General features: G+C 37.6%; 7 protein-coding genes and 1 pseudogene across 8 annotated transcripts; 4 read left to right on the top strand and 4 right to left on the bottom strand. All coding sequences in view use genetic code 12, as the record gives it.

The window, feature by feature from the left end:
• Positions 1-1414: 1414 nt before the first annotated feature.
• KGF56_000083 (metalloendopeptidase) lies at positions 1415-3754 on the bottom strand (the record flags this gene model as incomplete). The annotated part of the gene is made up of 1 exon (XM_049326779.1): positions 1415-3754. The coding sequence occupies one exon, from the start codon at positions 3752-3754 to the stop codon at positions 1415-1417; it is 2340 nt and encodes a 779-aa protein (XP_049182840.1).
• Positions 3755-4414: 660 nt separating this feature from the next.
• PKH3 (protein kinase) lies at positions 4415-7309 on the top strand (the record flags this gene model as incomplete). Its single annotated transcript, XM_049326768.1, has 1 exon — positions 4415-7309. The coding sequence occupies one exon, from the start codon at positions 4415-4417 to the stop codon at positions 7307-7309; it is 2895 nt and encodes a 964-aa protein (XP_049182839.1).
• Positions 7310-7651: 342 nt separating this feature from the next.
• On the top strand, positions 7652-9712 carry KGF56_000081 (tetratricopeptide repeat protein; the record flags this gene model as incomplete). The annotated part of the gene is made up of 1 exon (XM_049326757.1): positions 7652-9712. The coding sequence occupies one exon, from the start codon at positions 7652-7654 to the stop codon at positions 9710-9712; it is 2061 nt and encodes a 686-aa protein (XP_049182838.1).
• Positions 9713-9855: 143 nt separating this feature from the next.
• NOP5 (RNA-processing protein) lies at positions 9856-11427 on the bottom strand (the record flags this gene model as incomplete). The annotated part of the gene is made up of 1 exon (XM_049326747.1): positions 9856-11427. One exon carries the CDS (start codon positions 11425-11427, stop codon positions 9856-9858), a length of 1572 nt encoding a protein of 523 aa, XP_049182837.1.
• Positions 11428-13003: 1576 nt separating this feature from the next.
• On the top strand, positions 13004-17395 carry DNA2 (bifunctional ATP-dependent DNA helicase/ssDNA endodeoxyribonuclease; the record flags this gene model as incomplete). The annotated part of the gene is made up of 1 exon (XM_049326735.1): positions 13004-17395. One exon carries the CDS (start codon positions 13004-13006, stop codon positions 17393-17395), a length of 4392 nt encoding a protein of 1463 aa, XP_049182836.1.
• An 83-nt stretch (positions 17396-17478) lies between these two features.
• KGF56_000078 (ubiquitin ligase complex subunit) lies at positions 17479-20007 on the bottom strand (the record flags this gene model as incomplete). The annotated part of the gene is made up of 1 exon (XM_049326724.1): positions 17479-20007. The coding sequence occupies one exon, from the start codon at positions 20005-20007 to the stop codon at positions 17479-17481; it is 2529 nt and encodes an 842-aa protein (XP_049182835.1).
• Positions 20008-20091: 84 nt separating this feature from the next.
• Positions 20092-23284, top strand: KGF56_000077 (annotated as a pseudogene). Its single transcript has 2 exons — positions 20092-20104; positions 20490-23284. Coding segments are annotated over exons 1-2 (2808 nt in total).
• Positions 23285-24051: 767 nt separating this feature from the next.
• Positions 24052-26307, bottom strand: KGF56_000076 (uncharacterized protein; the record flags this gene model as incomplete). The annotated part of the gene is made up of 1 exon (XM_049326703.1): positions 24052-26307. One exon carries the CDS (start codon positions 26305-26307, stop codon positions 24052-24054), a length of 2256 nt encoding a protein of 751 aa, XP_049182834.1.
• Positions 26308-27558: the final 1251 nt, after the last annotated feature.

The following is a 27558-nucleotide window of genomic DNA, read 5'->3' as shown; positions in this document are numbered from 1 at the left end:
TTTTTTTTTGCTCTGGATCTTGACTGATTGGATTTCCAATATGCACTTGGTCTCTCTACAGTTTACTGAACAAAGTCTATCAGTCAAGCAGCAACTATAATGATGTATGTGCACACAAATATATATATATATACATATATACATATATACATATTGAAAGTTCATTTTGGAAATGAACCTTGATCTCTACGTTTGTTTCTCTACCTTTCTTATCAGTTTTCAATCATGTTGCGGATGTCAAGTAATTCAATAAGATGTTTTCTCATTTACTCATATAATAAATAAATGACTTTCACACAATATTTTGTGCGGAATATCCTTATCGGAATAATTCTAGTGCAACAAAAAAGTTTAAAATTTGATTTTGTATTTTACTATTGTGGTAAGTGTGTTTATACAACATACTGTTCTCATTCCATTACATGCTTCCCGTGCCCCATAAATTCAAAACAATAAGCAAATTGATAAATGTAGAGGATACAATTACAAATCAGTAATATATTAATATATAGAGTATAACTAGAGAATAGCTAAGGGCTAGCTTAGTCTCTGTCTTGCTTTTATTTTCCCAATCCTGTCCTCCCTTAGCCCCCCCCCATTCCCCCCTTTCTCCCCTTCTCGTTTAGTACTTTTTTCTCCGCCATCCACCAACTGTTGCCACTGCAGCCTCCACGCTCTTACTTTTATTTTTAATTTCTCGTTCAAATTTCTTGTTCTTTACTGTAGGTACATCTTCTTTTCTTAGTTTAGCCGGAAAAATTCCGTTTTTTATTTTTTTTGTTTTCTTTTGTTTTTTTATTCTTTTTTATTTTTTTTATTGTTATTTTTTTTCCTTGTAAATGGCATTTTGACACATTTTTTTTTCATTTGTAAAAACTTGCCTTTGTGGTTAGAAAGTTTGATATGCCGTTCAAAAATTGGGTGTGTCACTATTTGAAGATCTGTAGCCAATGAAAATTGTAGGAAATAAGTAGTAAGAAAGTTCTTATGCATCGGATCCTTGTAACGCGAGTCTCTTATAAAAGTCTTATCTCTATTGCTCCCCCTTTTCCTCCATTTCGTTGCACCCTCAGCTTACAAAGTTAAGCGGTTTACACCTACTTATCGATTCAAAACAAAAAAAAAAAAGATGTGTCCATCTTGATAGGACGATAAGTGTAAAATGTTACAACGACGTAAAGTGTTCGGTAATAAGCAGAGCGTAGGTAATTAGATACAAAAGAAAAGAGTTGAATTAAAACTTCTATGCATGCATTAAAAAAAAAATTATATACAAGGTCTGCGGGAAGAAGATAGATCAAGGGAAGGGGATGGGTGCAAATAGGGAGAGAGGAGGCAAGAAGAAACGGCAAGGGAGAGGGAGAAAAGGAATGGATGAGGAAGGGCAAGAGGGGAAAGTTCGCGGTGAGAAATTTTACAAGTGTGCGTTTTCCCCAATCAATTGCATTGCATGAGAGTCCCCCTCTCGTAATCCGTCGTTCCCCACAGCATCAGCTAGACATTGCCATGGATCCTTTGTTCCCCCCCATTTCAAAATGCTTTCTTTATATTTCTCTCCTGCATCTCTGCTCCATGGATCTGCTTCAAATAGTTTATGCCATAACATGTCTGCAATTGCTCTATCCAACATGTATGAGTAGTACACTGCACCATATGAAAATAGATGCGGAAGTTTCCCATGCCAGGTTGACCACTTATCTGCAAACACACCCAATTTCAGTTCAACTAAATGGTAAATCTCTGTCGAGTCGACTAGTTCTAAACCTCGGTATAATCTGTCAACAATATCACTGCTATGTAAGGCTTGGTCGAGAGTTGCCATCTTGCTCTGCATAAACGTTTCACAAGCTTGGAGTGTGTTTCTATGCTTTTGTTCATCTAGTAGTAAATGTTTGGGAATTGGCTCATTGGTTTGATAGTGTCTTCCAATTTGCGACAACACACGAATATCTTTGCTAAAGCCCTCCATTAATACCGATGGTATCTCAACAAAGTCTGTTGCACATCTTGTCCCTGACAAGTTATGTAACTCAGTGCGACCTATCATGGAATGCATGGCATGCCCCATTTCATGAAATATGGTGTCGACTTGATTCAAGCTTAAAAGCGTAGGCTCGTTCAAGTTATCGTCTCCAGATGAGACATTGAAGTTGCAGACTAATGAAATAACAGGGAGTTGGTAGTCTTGATCCAACTGCACAAGTTGCCCGTGACTATCTCTGGATTCTGTCTTGTTTAATCTTCTCAGGCATACAATTGTAAAATGAGATGGTAATACTTTTTTTGACCAGAAATCAAGATATAAAAATCCAAGAGTTTTGCTATTTGCAATGTCGACAACTTTCAATTTCCGAACTTGATCTTCATCCCATACTTCTCCCGATAATGTTGGTTCGGGGACAAGGGAAATATTATACAAACTGGTGAATAGTTCACTTAAACCTGAAATAACAGTGCCCACCGAAAAATAGTCGGGTAACTTCACAGAATTGATAAAATTCTTCTCCCCTTGGCGTGAAGAAGAAGAACAAGAATTTTGCAATTTATTTGCTAAAAAATCACGATCCCATGGTTTAATACTGGTAAACAAGTCTTGGTCTGCAACATTCTGGAATAGTTTGCTGGTTGCTCTCAAAGCTTTAAGTTCTTCAAATACTTGAGTATGTTTTAAAGGCGGCTGCAACTTTTCTAAAAATGTTAATACGTTTTCCGGAGTCTTTGCCATCTTATGTTCCAATTGGTAATGTGCAAATGATTTATATCCCAACATTTTCGCAAGCATGGCTCTCAATGAAATGACTTTATTCAACGTTTGAATTTGGTTCTTAGGTGCATTGTGTAAAGCTATCCATATTTTTTTCCTCAACTGACTCGATTTACAAATTGCCAATATTTGATAAGGGATATACGACTCCATAGGTATAAAGTAATGGCCAGATTGTTCTTCTTCCTCCATCTCCATCTCCCTTTTCCCTGGGTATTTCTCGTTCATATGCCGGATTGCTCGTCTGAGTTGTGCGTCATCAATGAGCTTGAAATCCGCTTGCGTTATTGGAAACCAAGGCGATTCTAAATCGTGTGTTCCAATACTGAATTGCGACCCCAAGAGAGATATTTCTTGCGTTAATGAAACAAAATCAGCTCTGGTTTTAACATCCATGTGTATTCCAGATCTTTCAAAATCTTGTTTTAGGTATTCGCCTACTTTTATCTCTTCAGTTGTTAATTGCGAGGTTATCTCCGGGTCTTGCAACACATTAACCAAGTTTTTATATAGATCCACATTGGTGTTGAGCTGGTTCATGTACTCAAAGATTATCTCATGAGTTTTTTGAGCAGCTTGTACCCATTCATCATCCTCATGTACAACTCTAATGAATTCAGCGACATCAATTGTTCGACACAAGATGTCCGACAACTGATCTAATTTTTTTACATACTCCAACTTGCCATCGCGAGTATTAATATTTGTCGTCATTTCCAAAACCAAATTTTGAGCCTCTTTTTTTGAATTTTTGGAAAACTGTAAAAGTCCCTGTGGATCCTTCAAGTAGTTGTTCTTGAATAAACCAGTTTTTTTCCCTAGGAAAGGTTTTGAGGAAATACCGTTGAATTTTTTAAAGTAAGCTTTGTCATCAAACACTCTTTGCAAATCCGTAGAGGTAGCAGCGTTGGTAAAGTATCTTACCCGAATTAAAGGCAGTCGTTTTGCCAAACACATGTTGCCTCTTAGATTTCCAAGACTAGCTTTCATATTGCTTTAAATCCTAGCTTCTTGGCTGGTAAGTCCTAGATTTGATGAAATCCTTTGATCCTAGCTTCTTGGCTTCTTAGCTGCTAGCTCCGTGGCAGTGCTCTGTGGTTAGTAATTGGCGTTGCTCTACTATCTCGCTCTGCTCAATAGTGTCACCTTCTTAGCTTCTTAGCTGCTAGCTCCGTGGCAGTGCTCTGTGGTTAGTAATTGGCGTTGCTCTACTATCTCGCTCTGCTTGATAGTGTCACCTTCTTAACCCACTAGACCTTTTCTCCTTCTTTTCACCTAACCACTTCAACCTGTGACCGCTTTTAACAGCAAGTTCCCTTCTAATCTCAAACTGCTGTCTTTACTGTCTTTACCCCAAAGAGTTGTCTCTCTCTCTCTCTCTCTCTCTTTGTATACCCTTTTTATCCTTTCTTTTTTTGCAATTGACATTTGCGAAAAATTTCACACCATTGATATATTTATGCGTTAAACAGATTTTGATTAGGTAATCTTTGAAAATTTTTGGTTACAGTAGAAAAAAAAGAAAAAAGCAAAACGATATAACTTAGTACACATAATTTGAGTTAACTTTTAATTTGTATAACCGATTGAAACCGGAGTTAACTTTGAGGATTGAGGTCTGCTTTTTTTTGTGGGAATGAAGAAGGTGTGATGTTGAATGGATCTAATTTAGTTTATGCTGTTCGCGAGTCTTCCGTTTTACCACTGCAAGTGCCACAACGATCACCGCAGTGTAATGGAAACGATAGCTCACTCAATGACATTGAAGAACAACTTGGTAGATCACATATTTTGGATAATAACAACACAACTATTGTGCGTACGCAAGAACCACCCATACAAAGGTTGGTGAGTACAGCTCAAACTTTCAAAAGAAAGTCTGTTAGAGATTATCAATTTGGATTGAAAATTGGCGAAGGTTCGTACTCTACTGTATACTCGGCTATAGATAAACAACAAGGAAGAACCTATGCAATCAAGGTCTTGTCGAAAAAACACATTGTTCGAGAGAACAAAATCAAATATGTAAATATTGAAAAGACAACACTTCATCGACTAGGTCAACAGCATCCCGGGATTGTTCAATTGTACTATACTTTCCAAGATGAGTCTAGCTTATTTTTTGTTTTGGACTTTGTCGAGTATGGCGAGTTATTGTCTATAATACGAAAATTTGGATCATTATCAGAACCGGTTCTGAAATTTTATATGTGCCAAATCCTCGATTCCGTAAGGTTTATTCACTCAAAGGGAGTCATCCACAGAGATTTAAAACCGGAAAACATTTTGGTTGGTCATGACTTTAATCTAAAGATTACAGATTTTGGTGCAGCAAAACTATTGGGAGAAACAAACGAGTTTGGTGAAAAAATCGATTATCATTCATTCGACACAAGGAAGCTCGAAGATGCAAACTCGAGCATGGCAGTGTCTGATAGATCAGGCTCGTTTGTTGGAACCGCTGAATATGTGTCTCCCGAGTTGTTGAAACAAAACACTTGTGGTTTTGAAGCAGATGTGTGGGCCATTGGATGCATGCTCTACCAATTTTTCAATGGAGTTCCACCATTCAAGGGCAAAACAGAGTATCTAACGTTTGAGAAAATCATCAACGTTGAATATACTTACAAGTCAGAGATACCATTACCAGATGATGTAATTTCGTTGATTGATAACATTTTGGTTGCCACACCGAGCCAAAGATATACCATCCAGGACATTATGTCATCCAACTGGTTTCGCGATGTTAAATGGAATGATCGACTGTATATCTGGAACAAAAAAGTTCCCAAATTTGAGAGCTATGGATACACTGGTTTGGCGGGCTTTCAACATAGCCCACCAGCAGTGAAAACGGGAACAAACAGGCACATGAACAAATCCAACTCGTACCACCAACTTCAAACGCAAATTCAAAATTCGGATCTTGGGTTTTTACCAACAGTAGGCATGAAAAAGACGTTTAAGCCGCCCACTACAATTAGAAAGAATACCTCACCAAATGGATCTCCTCATGCCATATTGCTGCCTTCGCTGCCACAAAGACAATCGAACCAAGCACAAGTATCAATCCCACCAAATCAAGCTTCTCGTATGTATGGAAATGCAAACAGTCAAATAAATGGAGGAGGACTCAACTTTACCTTACCCCCTTCATCTAAGCAGGAGCCTGTAGGTGAGTTAGCAGCAGCAGCAGGAGCAGCAGGAGCAAGGCCTATATTTAAATCAAGAGCACAATCGGAGAACAATATCAAAGAAGCAACCACTATCACCATTACTCCAACAGCAACAGCAAAAGCAACAACAACAACAACAACAACAGCAGCAGCAGCAGCAACTACTCCAATGCATAAACCAGTATCTGCTAGGCCAGTAGAGACACAAGCAAGCTCTATTGCGACCAAAAATTTGCGAACTACTGCTCCGCGTAATCCTGTTTCAATTACGCCCAAGGATGCTGTTGTACTGTCTTCAAATGCAGCAGCAGCAGCAGCTTTTGCGTCCCGGCTTTGTAATCAATCGAAAAATATACCGAGTAGATCAAGCAATAATATTGAAACAAAATCCAACACAAATGAAAGACCAAACAACAATAACAGCAACAGCAACAAGAGCAACAGTAACGGCAACATCACTATCAGCAACAGTAGCAGCAGTAGCAGTAGCAGCAATAATAATAATAATAATAATAATAATAATAATAATAATAATAATAACATTACCCCCATCGCATTAAGAAAAAACAATAAGAACGAGTCCAAGTACACTTCATTAGATCAAGAACCCAAGATCATAAAGTTTCGTGAAATATCAGCGTTACTAAATCCAAACGAAAAGATTTTAAAAATGGACATACTATCGAAAGTACAATTGAGAAAAGCCTCTATTGGTGTAGAGTACGACGTTTTAGATGATCTCAATTTGGAAAATGTAGTTAAAAAGAACCAGAAAAGATTGAGGACCAAAGCTGTGCCGGTGGTCGCTGTTGTAACCAATATGGCCCGACTTTTTTTAATAGGCTCATCGTTGGATGTCATGTTGGTGGATTTGAAAGCTAACAAAGGGCATGATTATTTAATGTATGACTACGAATTCGAGGACGCAGAAGATGATAGACCAGTTCCGATTGAACAATTGGGGTTCTTGGTCATTGAGTTAATGAAAGAAAGAGGAAATTTATTGTTTCTCAAGCAAATAAGCGAGTCGGAGAGAAAACAAAGTTTGAGTTTGCCTAAGGTGTATGACAAGAATGAGAACGAAGTTTTCATAGGTACTGGCCATGGTTGGATCGACTGTTTGTTAATTGCAAGAGATACTTCAATCGAAACGAGCTCGCATCCATCTCCATCTCCACCTCCACGGTCTTCTTCACCTCCGAAATTTGTGAAAAATAAAGCTACACGAAGTAATAAACTGAGAAGGGAATCTGACAAAAAAAAATCAACAAATAAAAAAACGACCCAATCAGCGCTATCCCCAAGTCTTGGGAAAAACCAGGCATCAAACTTTGCATTTGCAGCTGCTGCTGCAGTGCACCAGAAATAAAGTATAAAGAAAATACTTATAGAAAAAACATATTCCGTTTCGACTTAACTCTCATAGGTTTCTTTTTCCTCTGTATTGCTTTTCTTGAGCCTGGTAAGAGTACTAGTTATCTGAACTCAATAAAATAACCAACAGAAAAAAAAAAAAAAAAAAAAAAAAAAAAAAAAAAAAAACTCAAAAACTNAAAAAAAAAAAAAAAAAAAAAAAAAAAAAAAAAAAAAAAAAAAAAAAAAAGAAAATAATAGGACTCGAAGATATTCATATCAATAATTTAATTGAAAAACATTACTTAACTTATTAATTTGCTGAGATTTGGCATTTCCCATCTCCCATTTTTCAAAGATGTCAAATGTCGATACGCTTTTGAACAAGCATGCATCAAGGTATTTTTTAGCCAAAGGATTTCAGTATGTCATAGATGAAGTTGCCAAGGACTTGTCATTGTTGAGTTCGCAGCTTGCTCAGGAAAAGGGGAAAGTATCATTTCTCAAATCTTCGCTTGAATGCGAATCGCAGTACGGTTTTGAGATGCTCTTTGAAGAGGAGTTTTCCAGTGATAGCCGCTATAATAGTGATACCAATAATGATTTCATCTCGTCTATAGCCGTTATCGACAATATCTTATGTGGACATCACCCAGATGCATTCAAGTTTCCCTCGCTTTCAACTTCCAAGTTGGTTGCATCTGCTTTGTCCGATACAATAACCACGCCAACGCTAATAACAAGATTAGAGGTGAAATTGAAGATGTTTCAGATTTTTCAACAGATTATAGAGCTGCATCCATCGTTAAAGTTGGTAGTTGACGGCGATATTTGGAAAAATGTTTTGATATACATTGCGGAATTTCTTACTGCTGTAAAAAGTCGATATTTTCAAGTTATCGGCTCGTTGGTAGATGATACGGTTGGCTTGCTCAAACAGGGTTTTGAGGGAGATGTGCCTCTTGAATCGTTTGTCGAGCATTTTAACAACTACCTAAAGTTCAGCTTGAGAGTAACAGTTGCTGGACTTTCACAGTTGCGAACTGCAAACGTGGACCTTGTGGATCAATTAAGGGAAAGGGCCAATAATTTAATGTCGTATCTGTCTTTTGCACAAGCAATAAAGATATATACTGAGGCTTTGGCTATTAGCCCCAAGATGAGTAGACAGCAAGATGTTCAATTACTCACAAATAGAGCCATTGCATTTATTGGGCTCAACTGTATTCCTGAAGCAATTGATGACTTGAACCTTGCAATTAGTTTGGATCGCACTTTTACTCCAGCTTGGACGCAATTGGGATATTGTCATTTATATATGGGGGATGGCTTGCTAGCCTTGGAGTGTTATCTTTTGGCACTAAAATCATCTGTGGGAGAGGTGTTACCATTGAGCTATTCTTTCCAAGATCCTTCCGTTAGGGAAGAGTACAGGTCTTTGAAGGTTAAAACAATATTACCCCAGTTCATTGAAAGGCTAAGTGCCGCGATAGCATTAACGGAAAAGCGATCTTATCAGCAACATATTCCTGAGGACAAGATCAAGAAAGCTGTAAGTGAGGTGAGGAAAATTTTGGCACATTTAAGAGCTGTGAGACTGGAAGAAGACCGTGAGCATTTTACATATACACCCGTATACAGGGACTCTTCATTGAGGAATCTCTCTGAGCGGATAAATGTCACTCGACCAAATATACTAACGCCCGAGGTATCCCAGGGCATTCTTGCAAGAAACGGGATGGAGGCCACTACCATTACACTGATAGAAAGCAGACACCCCAACGAAGGGAATAACAATGCCAGTGCCAGTGTCAATATCAATGGCAATAATAATAATAATAACAATAACAATAATACCAATAGTAGGATAGGGGAAGGAACAGGTCCCGAGGTGAATGTAGAGACTGTTTTTGCCGTGAACCCTACCGGAGATTATCTGGGCACATTTTCTGTCGGAGAACTTTTAAACAGATTTGGAGAAAGTGTTAACAGAGCTAGAGCGTTTGGTGAACAGGACCAAAACGGGGCAAGGAGCTCAAACAATGCCAGTTCAGGCGCAAATCTGGAATCATCTAGAAGAACTAATGCAACAAACCGTACATTCAATTCTGCCACACAAGCACAAGCTTCACGAGATCCAACAAACAGTACAAGATTGGTGCTGGATGTTCTTTTACAAGGTTTAGGGAGTGTGATACCTCCAGGATTATTAAGTACGATTGAGCGGGTTACTCAGGGTGCAATGAATGGTACTGATGGTACAAACTTTAGAGTTTTTCGCAATACACCAGACGCAAACATTCAAACACAAGGGGCATCTCAAACTCAAACCCACCCAGAACGGACCAATAGTGCACAAGAGTCTGAAAGAGCTGAAGATGAACCTTCTTTAGAGAACGTATCTCCAGATCTAGACTAAAAATAAAAAAAGAAATAAAAAAGAAAAAAAAAAATAACGAAAATCTATAGTCGAGAAGTTTTTAGTATTGTTTTTCAATTTCGGTTTTGTAGCTAAATGATATACAAAAACCTATATACCCTTTGCATCTTTTACTTTACAAGTTAATCCTTTTTCGATTTTTTTGACTTTTTTTTCTCTTTTGTCAGCTTAGAAAACTCTTCATCATCGTCTCTTTTCCTTTTCTTTTCCTTTTTGTCCTTCTTGTCCTTCTTGTCCTTCTTGTCCTTTTTATCCTTCTTTTCCTTCTTTTCCTTCTTTTCCTTCTTTTCCTTCTTTTCCTTCTTGTCTTTAACTTCTTCTTCTTCTTCTTCTTTTTCTTCAACCTCTTCTGTTACAGACTCATCATCATCATCAGAATCTACTGATGCTACTGGCGCATCTGCATCAACATTGTAAGCTCTGGCTTCTGTAATATCAATTTTACCTTGTTTTCTGTCTACTCTTGAAGTTGATCTCATATCTTTTCCTTCTAATTTGCTCAACCTGCTTTCCACTTTGCCTCTATTTTCTAATCCAAAACTGTCAGTGTCGTCTCTTTCTTCGTCAAAACAATCGTATCGAACTGCAAGAGCCGCTTTTGCTGCCAATGTTCTTGCAATACGTCCCTTGTTTTTTCCAGATGCTTGCCCAACTAAAGAGGCATGGTAAATAATACCATATTTGGGAGTATCGTGTTTTGTTTTCAAAGCTCTGAATAGTGCCTTTTCTGCACCAAGTATTTGAATGGTGGAAGCAGGAGCTTTAGCTAATGAGGTCAAAGAACCAGCATGCGCAATGAAGCGCGCACCAACTAAATCGCCAACCATGGCCGTCAAGTTTGGAGCTATTGCCTTCATTCTGGAACTCAAGTAATTTGACAATTGCTCTCTGTACGTAGCAAAATCGACAATTTGCTCAGCCAAGGCCTTGATGTTTTCAAGGTCGTTTTCAGTGATTTCTGTACCCATTGAGACCTCTGCAGCAGTTTTCACCTGTTCCTCTACTTCTTCTGGTAAAATTTCAGACAAGTCCACCTCTGCGGCATTTGATCTCACTCCCATATGTAAAATAATTCTTGCATAAGCAACTGAATCAGTTACAATCTTTGCTAATTCTGGAAAGTGCCAACCGTACCATTCCTTACACCTCATCGCATAAGTGTTCAACTCTTTGTCCAAATCATCCAATAGAGCAATTGCTTGTATGATCATTGTGTCGACTTTGTCAGCGGAGAATTTGAGCTTATGACGGCCAATAGAATGCGCCAATCCTAGTGACATTTGATTCAATGCAGACTTATCTAATCCTGGTAACAACTCAGGCAAATACTCCCTTATGGCTCTGTGCAAGTCTAATGAGGCTGCGTCGGAGACAACTTGGAAATTTAAACCCAACTTGTTAATTGCATTACCCAACTTTGTTTCAGAAACTATCAAAGTGGCCTTCTTATCGGCCTTTGATTCCTCTAATAATCTCTTTAAACTTTCTGATACTTTACCTTCCATGATCGCATTAGCTTCTTCCAAGGCATTTGCTGCGCTCTGGAATTTTTCAAAACGATGTACCTTAAATTGGTCAACCACTTTTTGTAAACTATTCAAATTCTCAATCAAAGAAGATGACTTGTGGATTTTCTTATCGGACGCTTTCAAAAGCGCATATCCTGCTGGCGTCTCGGTTAAAACGTAGGCCATAATTCTGTTGTAGCTTTATAGGTCTTTAAGATGGAATGATAAATACAAACTCTCGATATATGTTTTTCTTTTCTTCCTTTGCTTCCTTTTTTTTTTTCTTGCACTTGACTTTATTCTTTCTTCGTTTCTACTAAATGAGGTCAAAGGTGTTTTGTATCTAGATTAGGTTGAATAACTTTTAGTTGTAAGTTTTCCCTCACCCCAGGTTGCTGTGAAAATTGTGATATCTTGAAGGAGTTTTGTTGAAAAATTTTTGAGATGAGCAGATGCCTCATTTTTTAAGTCTAAATTTTTTTTTTTTTCTCTCCTTCTAAAGTTTTAGATGGAATAGAAATTTATTTCGTTACCAAAAATGAGACTAGAGGAGTGGAAAGGAAGTAGATGGTATACATTGTAGAGACTAGAGGAGTGGAAAGGAAGTAGATGGTATATATTGTAGAGACTAGAGGAGTGGAAAGAAAGTAGATGGTATACATTGTATAGACTAGAGGAGTGGAAAGGAAGTAGATAGTATACATTGTAGAATGTCAAAAAGGTTGAACAGATGGTAACTTAATAAAGGTGCTTTTTGTATGAGAAGCAACAACTTTTCATAAAGATAGAGACAACAATACTGGTCCAAAAAAGTGTAACAAAAAAGGATTCTCCAAAAAGACTTCTGTTTTCAAAGAATTATACCAGTCGATCAACAAATGTTGACAAAGAGAGAGTGTGTGTGTTGATACCAGTTGGAAGTTGGCAATTGGAAGCTAACTTAAAGGTTGCGAAAAGCATTTTTTAACCAGATCTCTTTTTTTTTTTAACGAGATCTTATTGAACGACATACCTTGAACTGTTGTTAGTACTGAAATGTATAGGGAAATACTGTAGTGCAAGTCAGCAAAGTTTGTACTTCAACAAGTTTATTATAAAAGCCAGTAGTTAGTGACATTGCAAGTTGGGAAGAAAAAGAACTAATCGAAATAAATGTGATAGTGCTAAAATTGGCCTATACTATATGGAAATGTCCTAAATTCAAGAGGGAAATAGCGCAAATTAATAGAGACCTGTTCTAAGCAATTGCTATAGGTGTTTGAGTTGTAAGAGGATCTCGAGGATCTTTGTTGTTTTTTTTTTTTCTTGACTAGCTTCTACATTTGTCTATAGAGGGAAAGTGCTTTTAGATACAGGGTCTAAGCTGTTTCGAAACAAAAAAAAACCATCTTCTCACTCTCTAGTAAAGTGATTCCACAGCTTGAGTACTTACTCAATGGTTGCACTCAAAACTCTTCAATCTCTCTCTCTTTCTCTCTTTCTCTCTTTCTCTCTTTCTCACTCTCTCCCTCTCTCTCCCTCCCTCTACTGCTTTATCAACACCCTTCTTGTATGTAAATATTATCAGGTAGCGCAGCTTGACAGATATATCTGCAATCTTTTATATTTTTATATGCAAAGGACGTGTTTCACAGAAGAGTTTTTTACAATTTAACTTGACGTATTTAAAAACCTTGAAACTACACCTGTCTTTACTCTAAGAGAAAAGGCGTATGCATCCAAAAATAAAAGCCTATATAATTTCCAAAGTGCTAGAGGCTTTATGTCGCTGGTGAGAGCAAATGAAGACAAACAACGCGGTAGTTCTGGTGGTACAGATGATGCTAAATGTAGGGTAGAGACAGAATCGATACTACCCTTGAAACGACCGAAGAAACGGTCATATTTTTTCACTCCGGTAAATAACATTACTGCTGCATCCAAGCCTTTGCCTTTGTCTTCATCAATCAACGCAGTGGTCAAGCCAATTAATCCCAATACTCTACATACCCACACTCCTCAGCCTGTCAAGGAAATTAAGGCGGCGCGAATGGGAAATAGCCCAAAGCGCCCTAACAATGGTAAGGAGGAGTTGAAGGTTGTTACAGGAAATTCAGATGATAGCTTTGATGGGATTCTTTGGCGAGAGAGTCCCGTTGCAAAGGTTGGAGCTTGTGGGACACATGTTAAAAATAAAAATAGGCTAGGAGATTTTTCCTCGTCTCCAATGAAAACGTCTAATAAAGTAAAGTCGGGTGCTCCTCAAACACCTGAGGTATTGTTAAAGTATGGGATCAATTTTCATGACGGGTCGCTGCGCTCTCCTCGCTTAACAAAAACAATCTCCGACTTGAGCAGCAAAGAAAGCGCTTTTAAAAAGTCGACTTCAACTCCACCTAGTTTGTATAGAACCACATCTGCACACACTGCACATACGAAAGCCTGTGAATCGTTAGAAGGGACTCTAAGTTGCTGGATGCAGAAGCTCGATGGAGGTAGTGCTGATGCTGATGCTGATGATGGCGATGTTGATGTTGATGAAAACGAGAAAGAGAAGAAGCAAGATTCACCACGGAGGAGTGATCATATGAAACTGCTGCCTCTTAAAAAAGTCACAGCTTGTATAACAACAAGCGATCCATTTTCAGATGACGACGAAGAGGTACTAGATCTATTATCTAATCATTATACGAGCGAAAAGGGCAAACAAAAGCAGATCACAGCTGTCAACTCGGCTCTACACTCATCTCCCTTGAAAAAAAAAGATGAAGATTTGTCTGATGATCCATTTTCGGACCAGGATGTCGAGGACTTGGTTGTGACCTTAAATGAAAGGTCAAAAGATTATTCAAAGTACAGCAAATCTTTTCAAGCAGGCATGAAAAAGTCAGAGAATAACTCGGTTTTGGATGGAAAATACCATCAACAATATGAAGAATTTAGCGAGCTTGTATACGGCAGGCCAGAACTACGTAGGTATAAAATTGTTCTGTTAACTGAGCAAACATACGGTCATGAAGAAAGGACTCAGTACATTGTTCATGTTGAATGTGCTGAGGGCACAAAAACTGTCCTTATAGTGAGAGGAGAATATTGCGAGCTTGAATTCCGAGAAAATGACGTGATCCATCTAATTATTACTGATGAACAGAATCCTAGACTAGTTGACGATACTCACAATCTATTGATTTGGAATCCTGATGTATTGCTCTCTGCAACTACTATAGCCCAGCAAATAAACTGTCCACGTAAGTCGGTTATATTATCCAGGTATAAATTTCCAGGCTCAAGCTCTATACCAATAATTGTAGGGGAGATTGTCCACTTTATCTTCCAGGAGTGTATGGCAACGGAAACTTGGACAATAGAATTCATGAATGAGGCTTTTGACAAACTAATAGGCCAATACTTGATAAGCTTATTCAGCCTAGATTCGGATGCGCGGCACTTGAAGGAGGAAGTATCTAAGCACTTTTCCTACTTGGAAACGTGGTTTAATAAATATTACAAGAAAACACATAATCCTTCCACTTGGATTGACAATACATCTGAGCGAGATCGGGTAAAATTTACAGCTGAAGAGGTTTTGGACATAGAAGAAGAAATCAAATCCCCCGTTTATGGTATGAAGGGCAAAATAGATGCCACCATTATTGCTAACTTGATGAATCCCAAAGTCAAGGGAAGGTATTTGCTACCTATGGAAATAAAAACCGGCCGGGAGTACACTAGTCATAGTGCACAAGCAACCTTATATGCATTATTGTTTAAGGATAGATACAATTTAGAAATCAACTCATCCATCCTTGTATATACAAAGGAGGAGATTACCAAGCGGTGCAACATCAACGCACCCGATCTTCGAGCTTTAGTCAATTTGAGGAACAAAGTATCCCAACATTTTTTGTCGGGACAAACTTTACCTCCCTTGATGAAACGCAGTGTGTGCGAAAGATGCGAGATTCAAGCGGCTTGTATGGCAATAAATTATATGGTAGAAGATGGAAAGAGAGATGAGGCTGGCATTGATGAAGACGTCTATGACAACCTTACCTCTAGTATATCTAACGCCGAACATAAGGAGTTTTTTAAATTGTGGGATAGATTAATTGCTCGAGAAGAGGAATTTCTGAGCAAAGCAGTGAAACGATTATGGACTATTCCGTCGAATTTGAGACAAAGCAGCGGTAGGTGTCTTGATAATCTAAAGATTGTAGAGTCTACAGACGACACAGATCTGATTTTTTACTACTCCACTGTTCGTGGGGATAAATCACAAGCAAGACGTTTTACCTATGTTTTTGAGAAAGATGACAATAAAGAAACATTTGATTTTTTATCATCAAAGCTAAACGAAAACGATAGGGTAATTATTAGCGATGAGAATGGACATTTTGCAATTACCACAGGTATTGTTAAATCTATATGTTCCAATCGTGTTGAAATAAGTACCAGGAGGAGGATTATTACACATGATCACAAATTGGCAAATTTCAATGAAAAGAATAACCAGGTGTTGGAAAGTTTAATTAGGGGAGATACTCGTAAACCTCAGATTAGCAATAAGAGGTTTATCCTTGACAAAGATGAAATGTTTTACGGTTTAGGTTTGGCTCGATATAATATTTTGAGTTTGTTTTTGGAAGGAACCCTGCCATGGCTACGTCAACTAGTTGTAGATTTGAAAGCCCCTACGTTTACGAAAAAAAAGGAAACGCCAACGCCAACGCCAATGCCAAAAACAATGGCAATAAAACACATTATCGAAACGTTGAATCCATCTCAGCAAGAAGCGTTTGAAAAAGTTTTATCTGCTAATGACTACTCCTTAGTTCTTGGTATGCCAGGTACTGGTAAAAGTACCCTTATAGTAGAGCTTATACGGTATATTATCAGACAAGAAAAGACCGTGTTGCTTACTTCATACACAAATTCAGCAGTTGACAACATCTTATTAAAACTCATTGCAAGCGGAGAGGGTGCTGATTGTAATGATCTAAAGTTTATTAGGATTGGTCATCCTCTGCGCGTGCACAAGGCACTACACAAGTATATTCCAGACTATGGTGAGCCTATCCAAACTCATTCGCAATTTGAGAACATTTATGGTACTCCAAATATTGTGGCTGCCACTTGTCTTGGTATTAGGGATGCCTGCTTCAATATACGCCTTGAGTTTGATTACTGTATTGTGGACGAGGCATCGCAAATTACCCTTCCCATCTGCCTCGGTCCAATACATTTTGCCAAAAAGTTTGTTTTAGTTGGGGACCATTTTCAGTTGCCGCCATTAGTCTTACATCCAGATCCGGAGGTTAAGCAAGGGCTTTCTCAATCATTATTCAAAAGGCTTGCTGAAGCTCATCCGACAGCAGTTAGTGAGTTGAGTCATCAATATAGAATGTGTGAAGATATCATGCAATTATCGAATATATTGGTCTATGAAAACAAATTGAAGTGTGGAAATTCACACATTGCAAAGCAACACTTACGTGTGCCAAACCCACGAGCCGTACTGAGGTATGCAAAAGAAGGTATCCTATCAGAAGAAGAACAATGGATGGACAAGATTCTTGATGAAAACTCTAATGTGCTATTTCTTGATCACGATCGTCTTGAAGCTCGAGAAAGTGTACGCGGTGAGGCAATACAGAATTATACTGAAGCAGAATTGATAAGACAAATCGTCAAAGCGCTCCTATTGTGCGGCGTTGATGAAAAGGAAATTGGAGTTATGTCTTTTTATCGAGCACAATTAGAGCTCTTAAAAAGGAAGTTATCATCCAGAATGGACTTGGAAATACTTACTGCAGATCAGTATCAAGGGAGAGAAAAGGAATGTGTTATCATTTCACTAGTTCGTTCAAATGATGCAAATAATGCAGGGGAGCTTTTGAAAGAGTGGAGAAGATTAAATGTTGCCGTGACCAGGGCAAAATCGAAATTGATAATTCTTGGTTCAAGATCAACTTTATCAGAAACAGACACCACAAGAACTTTTATTGACTTTTTGGACCTGAAGGGCTGGTATTATTTGCTTCCCGTAGGAGCTGACAATATTTACAACTTGCCCCAAACAGCCAATAGCTCTCCAAAGAAGGATGTAAAAAAGCCGTCCAATTTCATGAGAAATAATCCAGTAGTTCGAAACATTATTGAAAGCTTAACCAACTAACTTTACACACAAACATATAAATATAAATATCTAGATAGTTATTTATTTATTTATTTATTTATTTATTAACATAGACAGTGATCTCAGATAGCGAAGAAATGAAATTCGAAATTTCCTCTTCTGAAATTGACTTCCATACCGTTCCATCCCCAATTCTGTTCTACGTTGTCCTCTGCTCCACCAGCATTCTGATTGGCTGGACGAGGCCCTTGCCGCGCTCGTCGTACTTGCCTTATAATATTTTGAAGGAAAAAGATGGAAAAAAAAAGAAAAGTCAAGGATATCACTAGATAATCACCAATGTCGTAATTTTCAACATAGTCAGTCTCATGTGGGGTACCTTGATGGTGGGCATCTGCGCGTGATGGAGAGTCCTTTCGCTCTTCGGTTGCTTCTGTGCTTGAAGATTTTTTACCAATCTTTTTGAATGCACTTAACCAGCCATCCGCGGATGTTTCATCTATCAGGCTGTTGAATGCTTTCCGATTGAATAAATACTTGAATCTCAATCGCAATAATGCCCAGCTAATGTGAACTTTGGTGTAAGATAGCTTTGAAGTTGGTAATTGTCTTTCATACTCTATTTTTTCTCGGTACTGTAGACTTTGATCATAATACCTCTTTGCAAGAAAATAGTCGACGGTATTGTTTGTAGGTCCTAAACCGTATTCATACATCTCTGCCAATTTATAAGCTCCATGTGATGAGTGTCTATCAGTAGCGAGCCTAAAGTAGTTGAACGCACGCTCATAATCGACCTTCATTTGAGCTTTTGGATCTTCCCCGGCCAAAAGAATTCCAAGTAAAACAGTGGCATCAACGTTGGCCTGTTTTGAAGCGCACTCTAAATAATGAACTGCAATTTTAACACGCTCCGAGGAGAACAGTTTCAAACTTTGAGATAGTGGTTGTTGTTGGTAAAGTAAATATGCAGCTGAAATTTGTGCGGCTTCAAAGCCTTGTTCTGCTGCAATCAGATAACCAATTAACGAATTCTTGTAATTCCCGCTTTTCAACTCTTCAAAAGCATATTTCAAGTGTGGTGCAAAGAATGGCGAGAGTCTTCTAACAAATTCTCTATAGTACATAGCCGTTTTAGAACATGTCGGTTTGTCATCAGAGTCGGATATTAATGGTAATCCAGACTCGAAAAATTCTCCCATGTAATACAAAGCCTCTGTATTACCAGAATAAGCGGCTTCTTTCATCGATCTGTAAATATCAGACCTGTGTTCACTGGACTTGGGATCGCCACCGCTGATCTTGATCAATAGCTTGGCCAAATTTTTGTTTGCTTCTGCAGACTTGTTCTTGATAGCTGCTGCGTATAGCTCAATTGCTCTTGTGTAGTTAGCGGTCCTGAGCAAACCTTTCTCTTCAATGATAGCTAGATCATTAAGTGCTTCAGGGGTTGCTTGAACTTTAATGGAGATGTTATAGTAGTGCTCTGCTTTTTCAACATCCTGCGGGACGGACAACCCCTTGAAATACATTCTGCCTAAAATGGCTTGACATGAACTTAGATATAATCTGTCAAGCTGCACCATGTTCGTATAGTCGTTAGCACCAAAAATTTCCTCTCCCAAATCCACACACCGCTTAAACTCATTGAATGCCTTTGTCAAATTCTTTTCCACAAAATAATCACCTTTAAAATGCTCCATACCGGAATAATACAAGGATACATATTCGTGATCATTGGCGTTTATTTTACTTTCCTCAAATGTTTGTTTCAAATCTGCAAAGATTCGAGATCTAATCTCTATTGAAGAGCCCGTTTCGCTCAATTTATCACCAAACAAACCGCCATTGAAGTCCGATATTCTAATGTTGTAGTCCACCTCACGAATGTGGCTTTTGTTTTGGAACCACTCAATACCGATATTGGCCAACTTTGCGTAATAAGGAACGGCTAGCTCACAGTTTAGTGGAACACATATACCTTTCAAGTGACGATATGCTAGAACCAACAATGCATTCATATCGCCATTTTCCATAGCGAATTGGTAGTACAAGTTCCCTTTCGCCTGGTCGACACCAAACTCACCAAACAACCCGGTTGAATAAATAAACCCCAACATGAAATACGCATGGCCATCTGGTCCTATTGATATCGTCTTGTCGTAGTAATACTTGGCTTGCTTGTAGTCAACAGGAAAAGAAAAGTTGCCAAACATGTAAAAGTCCCCTAAAGTTCTTGAGGCTTCAAGATTATTTTTGGATGCCGACTTCTCTAGTAAAGGTATAATATCTTTTACTAAAGCAGCTAAAGGAGGTTTGGCAGTCGTAGTCGTGTCGTCGTCTGTTTTGTAATCCTTTATGCTAGCATCATATTGTGGGATATATAGATTATTTTCAATATTGTCGGCTGTGAAGATGTAATGTCGTGTATACGTTTGTTCCACCTTTTGCAATCGTTTAATAGCCTCGTTATATTCACTGGCTCCATTGTCCTCGTTATATTCACTGGCTCTATTGTCCTCGTTATATTTACTGGCTCTATTGTCCTCGTTATATTCACTTGCTCCATTGTCCTCTTCAAGTTGTACAGCAATCTCACTGGTTGTGACAAAACATAGAAGCAATGGAATAATGACCCATTCAAACTTCATAAAGAATCAACACTAATAAAAAATTTTTCAAATAATCTCCTCTATTTGCTTTTTGTTCCTAATAATTAGTAACTCCACTTGTACATGAGTCCCTTTTGTATGGCAAAGTTTCAACAAAAGTGGGTAAATGTCCTAGTAATATATGTGTGTGCTGGCTACTTGCGTTCAACTTTATACACGTCTATCAAAAATCTGGATACGTAATTTTTAGCACCATTAAAAGAAGAAGGGGAAAAAAAAAAAATAAAAAAAAAAAAAAAAATATTAACAATCAGGATTGTTGAAAATTTCGAAACGCTTATACTGCGAAACATATAGTTGAAATTGTTAATAAAAACAGGGATCAGATTTTGGTATTTTCCTCCCCCGACACACAAAAAAAGAAAAGAAAAGAAGAAAGGAAGAAAAGGGAGATAAGGGAGATAAGGGAGATAAGGGAGATAAAGAAGTTACAGTTACCATGGCGCCAATAAGGCTTATAGAGAATAGTCAGGGACAAGAGGAGTCGAGTGAGTCTATGTTCCGATCGGCTCCGATGACATTAGTACAATTCTATGTGACTATAGAATTAGCTAGGGATATGGTTGGTTCACTTGGAGACCTTGGCTGTGTTCAATTTCGGGATTTGAACTCAAGGCTTACACAGTTTCAAAGAACTTTTGTAAATGAATTGAGGGCGACTGACACAATGAGCACTCAATTAGCACTTGTTCATTTTATTATGCTCAAACATCACACGTTGAAAAGTGATTACCACACGCACTTGAAAGCGGATACAAAACCAATCCCGAGCTCTTCGGAGATGGACCAGTTCAAGATGAAACTAAGCGATTATCACTCGAGGATCAAGCATTTGGATGAATCTTTTGTCAATTTGGATGCACAAAAGTTGAAATATATAGAGAATAGATGTGTGGTCAACACTTTAAATGAGTTTCATAAGTCGGCATTGGTCGAGGAACTAGAAGAAGCAGACCTTGAATATAACAGGCGGTTCTCTAACGAGATGGATGGAAACATGGCACTTTTGAATGAGCAGCGCGGAAATAGCTTGGAACTTGGCTACGAGGTAGAAAGCTTGGGTGACGCAACCGATTTTAACACAATTGCCGGAACAATTGCTAGAGAAAAAATTCCAATTTTGAGAAATATATTGTGGAGAACATTGAGGGGGAATTTATATTTCCACGATGTTGCAATGGATGGCAAATACCCGGTCAATGATAACTCTTTTCAGCTTGTTGATAAAAATGTGTTTATTATTTTCATTCATGGAGATATTTTGAGAACGCGAGTTCGAAAAATCATCAGTTCGCTTGATGGGCGTATATTCGACAACACTGCTGGAGGCACTGTGGTACGAAGGGCAACATTGGATGAAATAAATGTGAAAATTGAAGAGTTGATTAGTGTCGTGAATAGCACAAGAGAGCAGTTGGTAACGGAGTTGAGAGTTTTTCAGGAGTTGTATCCAGATTATTATTACATAGTGCAAAGGGAAAGACTAATTTACGAAACACTAAATAAATTTGATGAAGATAGTACGAGACGGTGTTTGGTCGGGGAAGGATGGATACCTACAGCTGATTTTGATAAAGTGAAGGCATGTTTGAGAACATTAATCAAGAATAAAACCAGACGCGGTGATGCTCAGATTTCCGAGTCTGTCAATTTTTCAGGAACAGAAATAGGAACCTTGGATACAGAAACGCCATTATTTGTACTAGAAGACAGCGATCACGAGACTTCCGGTTTGCATTATGAAGATGACAATGAGGAATTCGGCTCATTAATTGCAGTGGTGAAAGAACTAAGTACAAATCGTACACCACCAACTTACCACAAAACAAACAAATTCACAGCAGCTTTTCAGCTGATTATCGATGCATACGGTATTGCTAGCTACCAAGAAGTCAACCCGGGTCTTGCTACAATCATTACATTTCCTTTTATGTTTTCAATTATGTTTGGTGATGTTGGACACGGATTCATTGTTTTTGCCATGGCATTATATTTGATCGCCAACGAGGTTCCATTTGAAGCTATGCGCAACAAGGACGAAATTTTTGCAATGGCTTTCAATGGAAGGTACATTATTTTATTAATGGGTGTTTTCTCCATGTACATTGGGTTCATTTATAATGATGTTTTCTCTAAATCGATGGCATTCTTTTCATCAGGTTGGGAGTGGAAATTTCCGGAAAATTACGACAAGATCAAAGGAGGCATTATCACTGCAACCAAAATTGCAGGAAAGACTTATCCATTTGGTTTAGACTGGAGTTGGCATGGTACTGACAATAATCTTTTATTTACAAACTCGTACAAAATGAAGTTATCGGTTTTAATGGGTTACATTCATATGAACTACTCCTTGATGTTCAGTTTAGTCAACTATCGGTTTTTCAAAAGGACGGTCGATGTTATTGGGAACTTCATTCCTGGGTTTCTTTTCATGCAAAGTATTTTTGGTTATTTGTCACTAACAATCGTCTACAAATGGTCAGTAGATTGGTTTGGGAAGGATAAGCAGCCACCTGGATTATTGAATATGTTGATTAATATGTTTTTGTCACCGGGGAGTATAGAGGAGCCGTTGTATCCAGGACAAAACGTTGTACAGGTAATCTTGGTTTTAATTGCAGCCATTTGTGTTCCATGGTTATTAATTTATAAACCGCTTACTCTCAAGCGACAAAATGATAAAGCTATTCGATTAGGATATTCAGATATCAATTCCCAAAGACAACACTCTATAATTTTGCATGAAGAGGAAGAGGCTTTAAGTAGCGATTTGAACAATAATGACCCCCTTGGATTTGAGACAGACGATGAGGACGACTTTAGATTTCCCAACGATATAGAACCAATGATACATTCAGCCGTGCATGGGGATGATGAGGGCAAGTTTAATTTTGGGGATATTGTAATCCACCAAGTTATCCATACGATTGAGTTTTGTTTGAATTGTGTTAGTCACACAGCGTCATATTTGAGGTTGTGGGCCCTTTCCTTAGCACATGCTCAATTATCTAGTGTTTTGTGGTCCATGACTATACAAAAGGCTTTTGGCACCACAGGTATAGGTGGAGTTGCAATAACATTCCTTTTATTTGCTATGTGGTTCCTGTTAACAGTGTGTATATTGGTATTAATGGAAGGAACCTCAGCAATGCTACATTCTTTAAGGCTCCATTGGGTGGAAGCAATGTCTAAATTTTTCGAAGGAGAAGGTTATGCATACGAGCCATTTTCTTTCAAATCAATAGAAGTATAGCAATAAGTAGAGTAAAAAAAAAATAAAATAAATGCTGAAAAAAAAAATAAAAAAAAAATAAAATAAAAATAAAATTATACTCTTGTATAGGAGTAAGCTTATGTAGTCTCCAACAAAACTATGACACATATCATATTACCCCCCTCTCCTTTTCTCCACCCTTTTCCCTATCCATTTTTTTCTTTCTTCCACAAGCTTTGCAATTCTCTCTTTTCTATACAATTTAGACACGTCAAAAGGCAACTTTCGGCTAATAAAAGAAATGTACATGCCATCCATTTTTTTTTGGTTCGTTGCACAAAAAATTTGTCACTTTTTCGCAGCCAAAAAAAAGATAATAAGATAAGCACACAAAGCAAAACAAATACCCCCTAAAAATGTAAAACGAGGGGTGCAAAATGTTAGGGGGTAGTTAAGTCGAGTTGGTTTCGAAAAAAAAAAAAATAGAAAAAGTTGCAAACAATTAAGTTGGAAAATAGAATTTAACCTTTTAGTTTTTATTTCTGCTAGTTGAGATTAATGAAAGGTGTCAATTTGGTGTTAATCGTTTTGTCTTATCTTTTATCACATTATACACCTTCTTTTAATGTGATATTTTACTTTTTTTTTTTTGGCGAAAACCCCCATTTCTCCCTATACCATGCAATTTTCAATCACTTACTTTATCTAATTTGTATTCTATTACTATAATATTACATAGTTGTACAAAGCTCTTTCTCTTTCTTTTTCTCTTTAATTTGCTTTTATTTTCTCTTGTCCTTCTTCGCCTAAGGATCATCCAATTCAATTCGTCTACCAGAAGTCAACATTCTTTGCACCTCATCAAGAGTCCAAGGCCTGACTCGATTTCTCATCTTATTATGAAGTTTCTCTTTAATGACTTCAACTGAAACTCCTCGGCGTTGAGCTTCTTCTTCTACAAATTTGATAATCTTTAAGCGAGTATGTCTAAACTGTCTTTCTGAACTTCCATGAACTTTAAGCCATTCAGTGACTGAGATATCATGAATTCTTAACTCCTCTTCTAGTCTCTTAAAATCATCCCACATATCGTAAAGAGTAGTAGCTTGCCTTGACAATCGCTTATCTAAAATCAGGTCTCTTGCAGATTTCCTCTCAGCAACTGATAAAACAGGATGGCCTACATGAGAGTGCAGTGTTGACGTATGTGGGAAAAAATTCTGGGACTGCGAAGGTACTGAAGCAACTTGTTGTTGTTGTTGTTGTTGTTGTTGTTGTTGTTGTTGTTGTTGTTGTTGTTGTTGTTGTTGTTGTTGCTGGTGGTGGTGGTGATAAAGTGGATGTTGCTGTTGTGCAAATCCCGTCGACTCTGTAGGCTGCACGCCATAAAATGGAGACCCTGGAGGTAAAGATGAGATAAATTGCAGTTGAGCTGGGGCAGGTATTGAAGAGAGATGAGGCTGCCCCTCGTACCTGAAGCTTGATTGAAAACTGGTGGGTTGACTTGATGGTTGACTCAGAGGCAAGCTGAGCAGATGGCAATGATCTTCCTTCAGAGAAATATGATGCAGTGATCCACTTTCAAGTGGTGGGTACCCATGTTGTTGCGGTTCAGGGTGGACCAAATGAAAATTTGACTGATGCGATTGTTTTTCTTGCTGGTTTTTTTGTTGCTGTTGCTTATTTAAGCTAGACAATAAGTTCAAGGCATTATCAATCCCGGTTGCAATGTTCTTTTGAGTTTCATTACTTATCAAGTCTTGTGATGCGTGTAAATTTTGTTGAGCTAGTAGGAAAGAGTTTTTATTTTGTGAAGATAAAAGGATGAGCAATCCGTTTATGGAGTTTTGAATTTTTTGTAGACATTCACTTTGATTTTGGAAAACTTCAACTTGCTCATTGATGAATTTTAGTAAATTTTTTTGCATTTGCAGTGAATGTTTTTCTTGTATTTGTTCTTCCAAAGCTTTAATTCTCTTGTTTTGGAGTTCAACAATTTTATATATGTCATTCTTTTTGGGATCAAAATCACTAGACGATGGCCAATCGTCACCGTAATCGATTTCGGTTTCATCACTGCTCGGGTTGTAGCAAGAGTTTTTAATTATTGCATCAAGTTTTCCACTTGCTTCCACCTGCTTAACGTATTTTTCAAATTCGAGAGAATTGAAAATTGCACTTTTGGATAGTGGGTTTAGGGGGTACCTTTTTTTTATTATTAGCATATCCTGGCATAAACTTCTTCGCAACATTGCTAGTACGTTAGTGATTCTTGCCTCTTTGTCATCGCTCATAGTCTCTTGTGATTCTTTTAGAAACGGGAAAATCATGTTCAATAAGTCGTCTGGAGGTTCAAATAAGTTTCTTGCCAAAGAATAGTCCTGGAAACTTTTGAAATTTGCCAATTGCAAAATAGTCTGATTAGGAAGTTGGTTAATTGTTTTCAGCAATAAAGGCTCCTTTAAACCATGACCATGTGCTGATATTAAATCTTTTAGATTGATCTCTTTATTATTCAGTCCAATTATGCTTTGTAGATCGCTCAAGATTTGATGATGTCGACTAGAGAAAATCTCTTGCAACAGAGTATCTCTCTGCAACTTGACATTTTCCAAAAGCAAAATATTGTTCGATTCACGACTAATTGAGAGCTCAAAAGACCCCAGCTCATCCCGTATGTGGAACCTACTAAACAAATAGGCACTTATGGCTAGATGGGGACAAAACTCAACATACTTATTCCTGAAACAGCCGCTATATTGAATGCTTTTTTCTTGACTTTTTGTCGTTTTTACTTGTACAATCAAACTATCCACATAATTGATTTTGGATGATATGAGATCACCAATACTCAACTTTTCTTTTTGTGTATTTGTTAGTTGCAATGTATGCGATAAACTGAAATCAACTAGTATCTCTAATAACATATGGACATTCAAAGTACCTACAACGGTAACTTTAGATTCCCAAAGCAGTTTAATTACTTTGTAATAGTCGTCTACGGTATATTCATTAGAGTCCAAGTCCAAATCCAAATTCGAATCTTCAGAATCCGAGATCATGGCAATAAAGGATACTAAAAATAAAAAATAAAATAACTAAGATATATCTCAAATCAAATTTACAAGTAATACTGAATGAGATGGGGTACCCGGTTTATCTTTTCCACTTTCTCTTATTTCTTTTCTTTGGGAGGAGGGGGGTTTTAAATAATAGTGAAGGGCGGTGTTATCTTTCTCTGAGGTAGTTTCTGGGTGAAAATGCTGTGAATGGTCTTTAAGTGATTTGCTTCTTGATATGTTGAAACGGATGTCAGTCATATAATGAAAGTTTGGCGAAAAACGGCCAGGGGGTAGGAATATTTCTAAACAAAAAGAAAATGCTGGAAGGAGGAATGGTAGGGGAGGGTCTAAAGAAAACAAAAATATAGGCAACTGACTCAAAATAGCATTGTTCTGATATACTCTCCTCTAATATTTAGAAGATACTTACAATAGTATATCAATATCGATTAATGGATAGGATAATAGTAAAAGAAACAAACAGATTGTATACAAAGTAGAGTAAAAAAAAAAAAAAAAAAAAGAAAATTCGTATTATTGTGACGGATATATATTCCATGTTTGTCGGATCAAACACTCTTTTTCGCTCCCACTAACATTCTCTACCCATTTCTTTACTCACTCTATACTCACTCTATACAATTCTCTGTGTGTCGAAAACGTCAATGACTAAAAAATCAAATTCTTTTTTGTTAATTTTTGTTCTCTTATTATTATTATTTTTTTGATTTTCTTTTTATTTTGTTTTAGTGCAATTTTCCTATTTCTGGTATTTGTGTAATATCCACTTAGCCTTGTTCTTATTTGTTCGCTGTTGTCATTCTTTTTTTGATGGATATTGTTGAAAGGGTTTTCAAGTGTCGCAAACATAATATATCTACGACATTTTTGAGGGCACGAGAAAAATTGAACTAGTAGCTCATAAATTTTTTTTTTGGAATGGGTTGGGAAGGTGAAAAGTATCATTCCTAGAAGGAGTTTAATTATAGTGACTCTGTATTAGTACTATGTTAGGTATTGTATAATTGCTTCAACTGAGAGCAATTCACTCTTTCTTTATGACCTTTTTTTTTTGGTTTTATTTAGGAGTTGGCCATTCACTCAATTGAAGTGAAAAAGGGAGGGGGTGTCGTTGAATGCAAGAATGTCATTACTATTTACCTAAGATAGCAGATTCATCATTTTATTGTATTTTTTGTTTTTTTTTTTGACTTGCCATTTCTATTTTTTTTTTTTTTTGCCGCCTGATTC

Source organism: Candida oxycetoniae (assembly GCF_023343755.2).
Source record: "Candida oxycetoniae strain CBS 10844 chromosome Unknown scaffold41, whole genome shotgun sequence".
NCBI classification, from domain to species: Eukaryota; Fungi; Ascomycota; class Pichiomycetes; order Serinales; family Debaryomycetaceae; genus Lodderomyces; species Lodderomyces oxycetoniae.
This window is presented reverse-complemented; position numbering and strand designations above follow the sequence as displayed.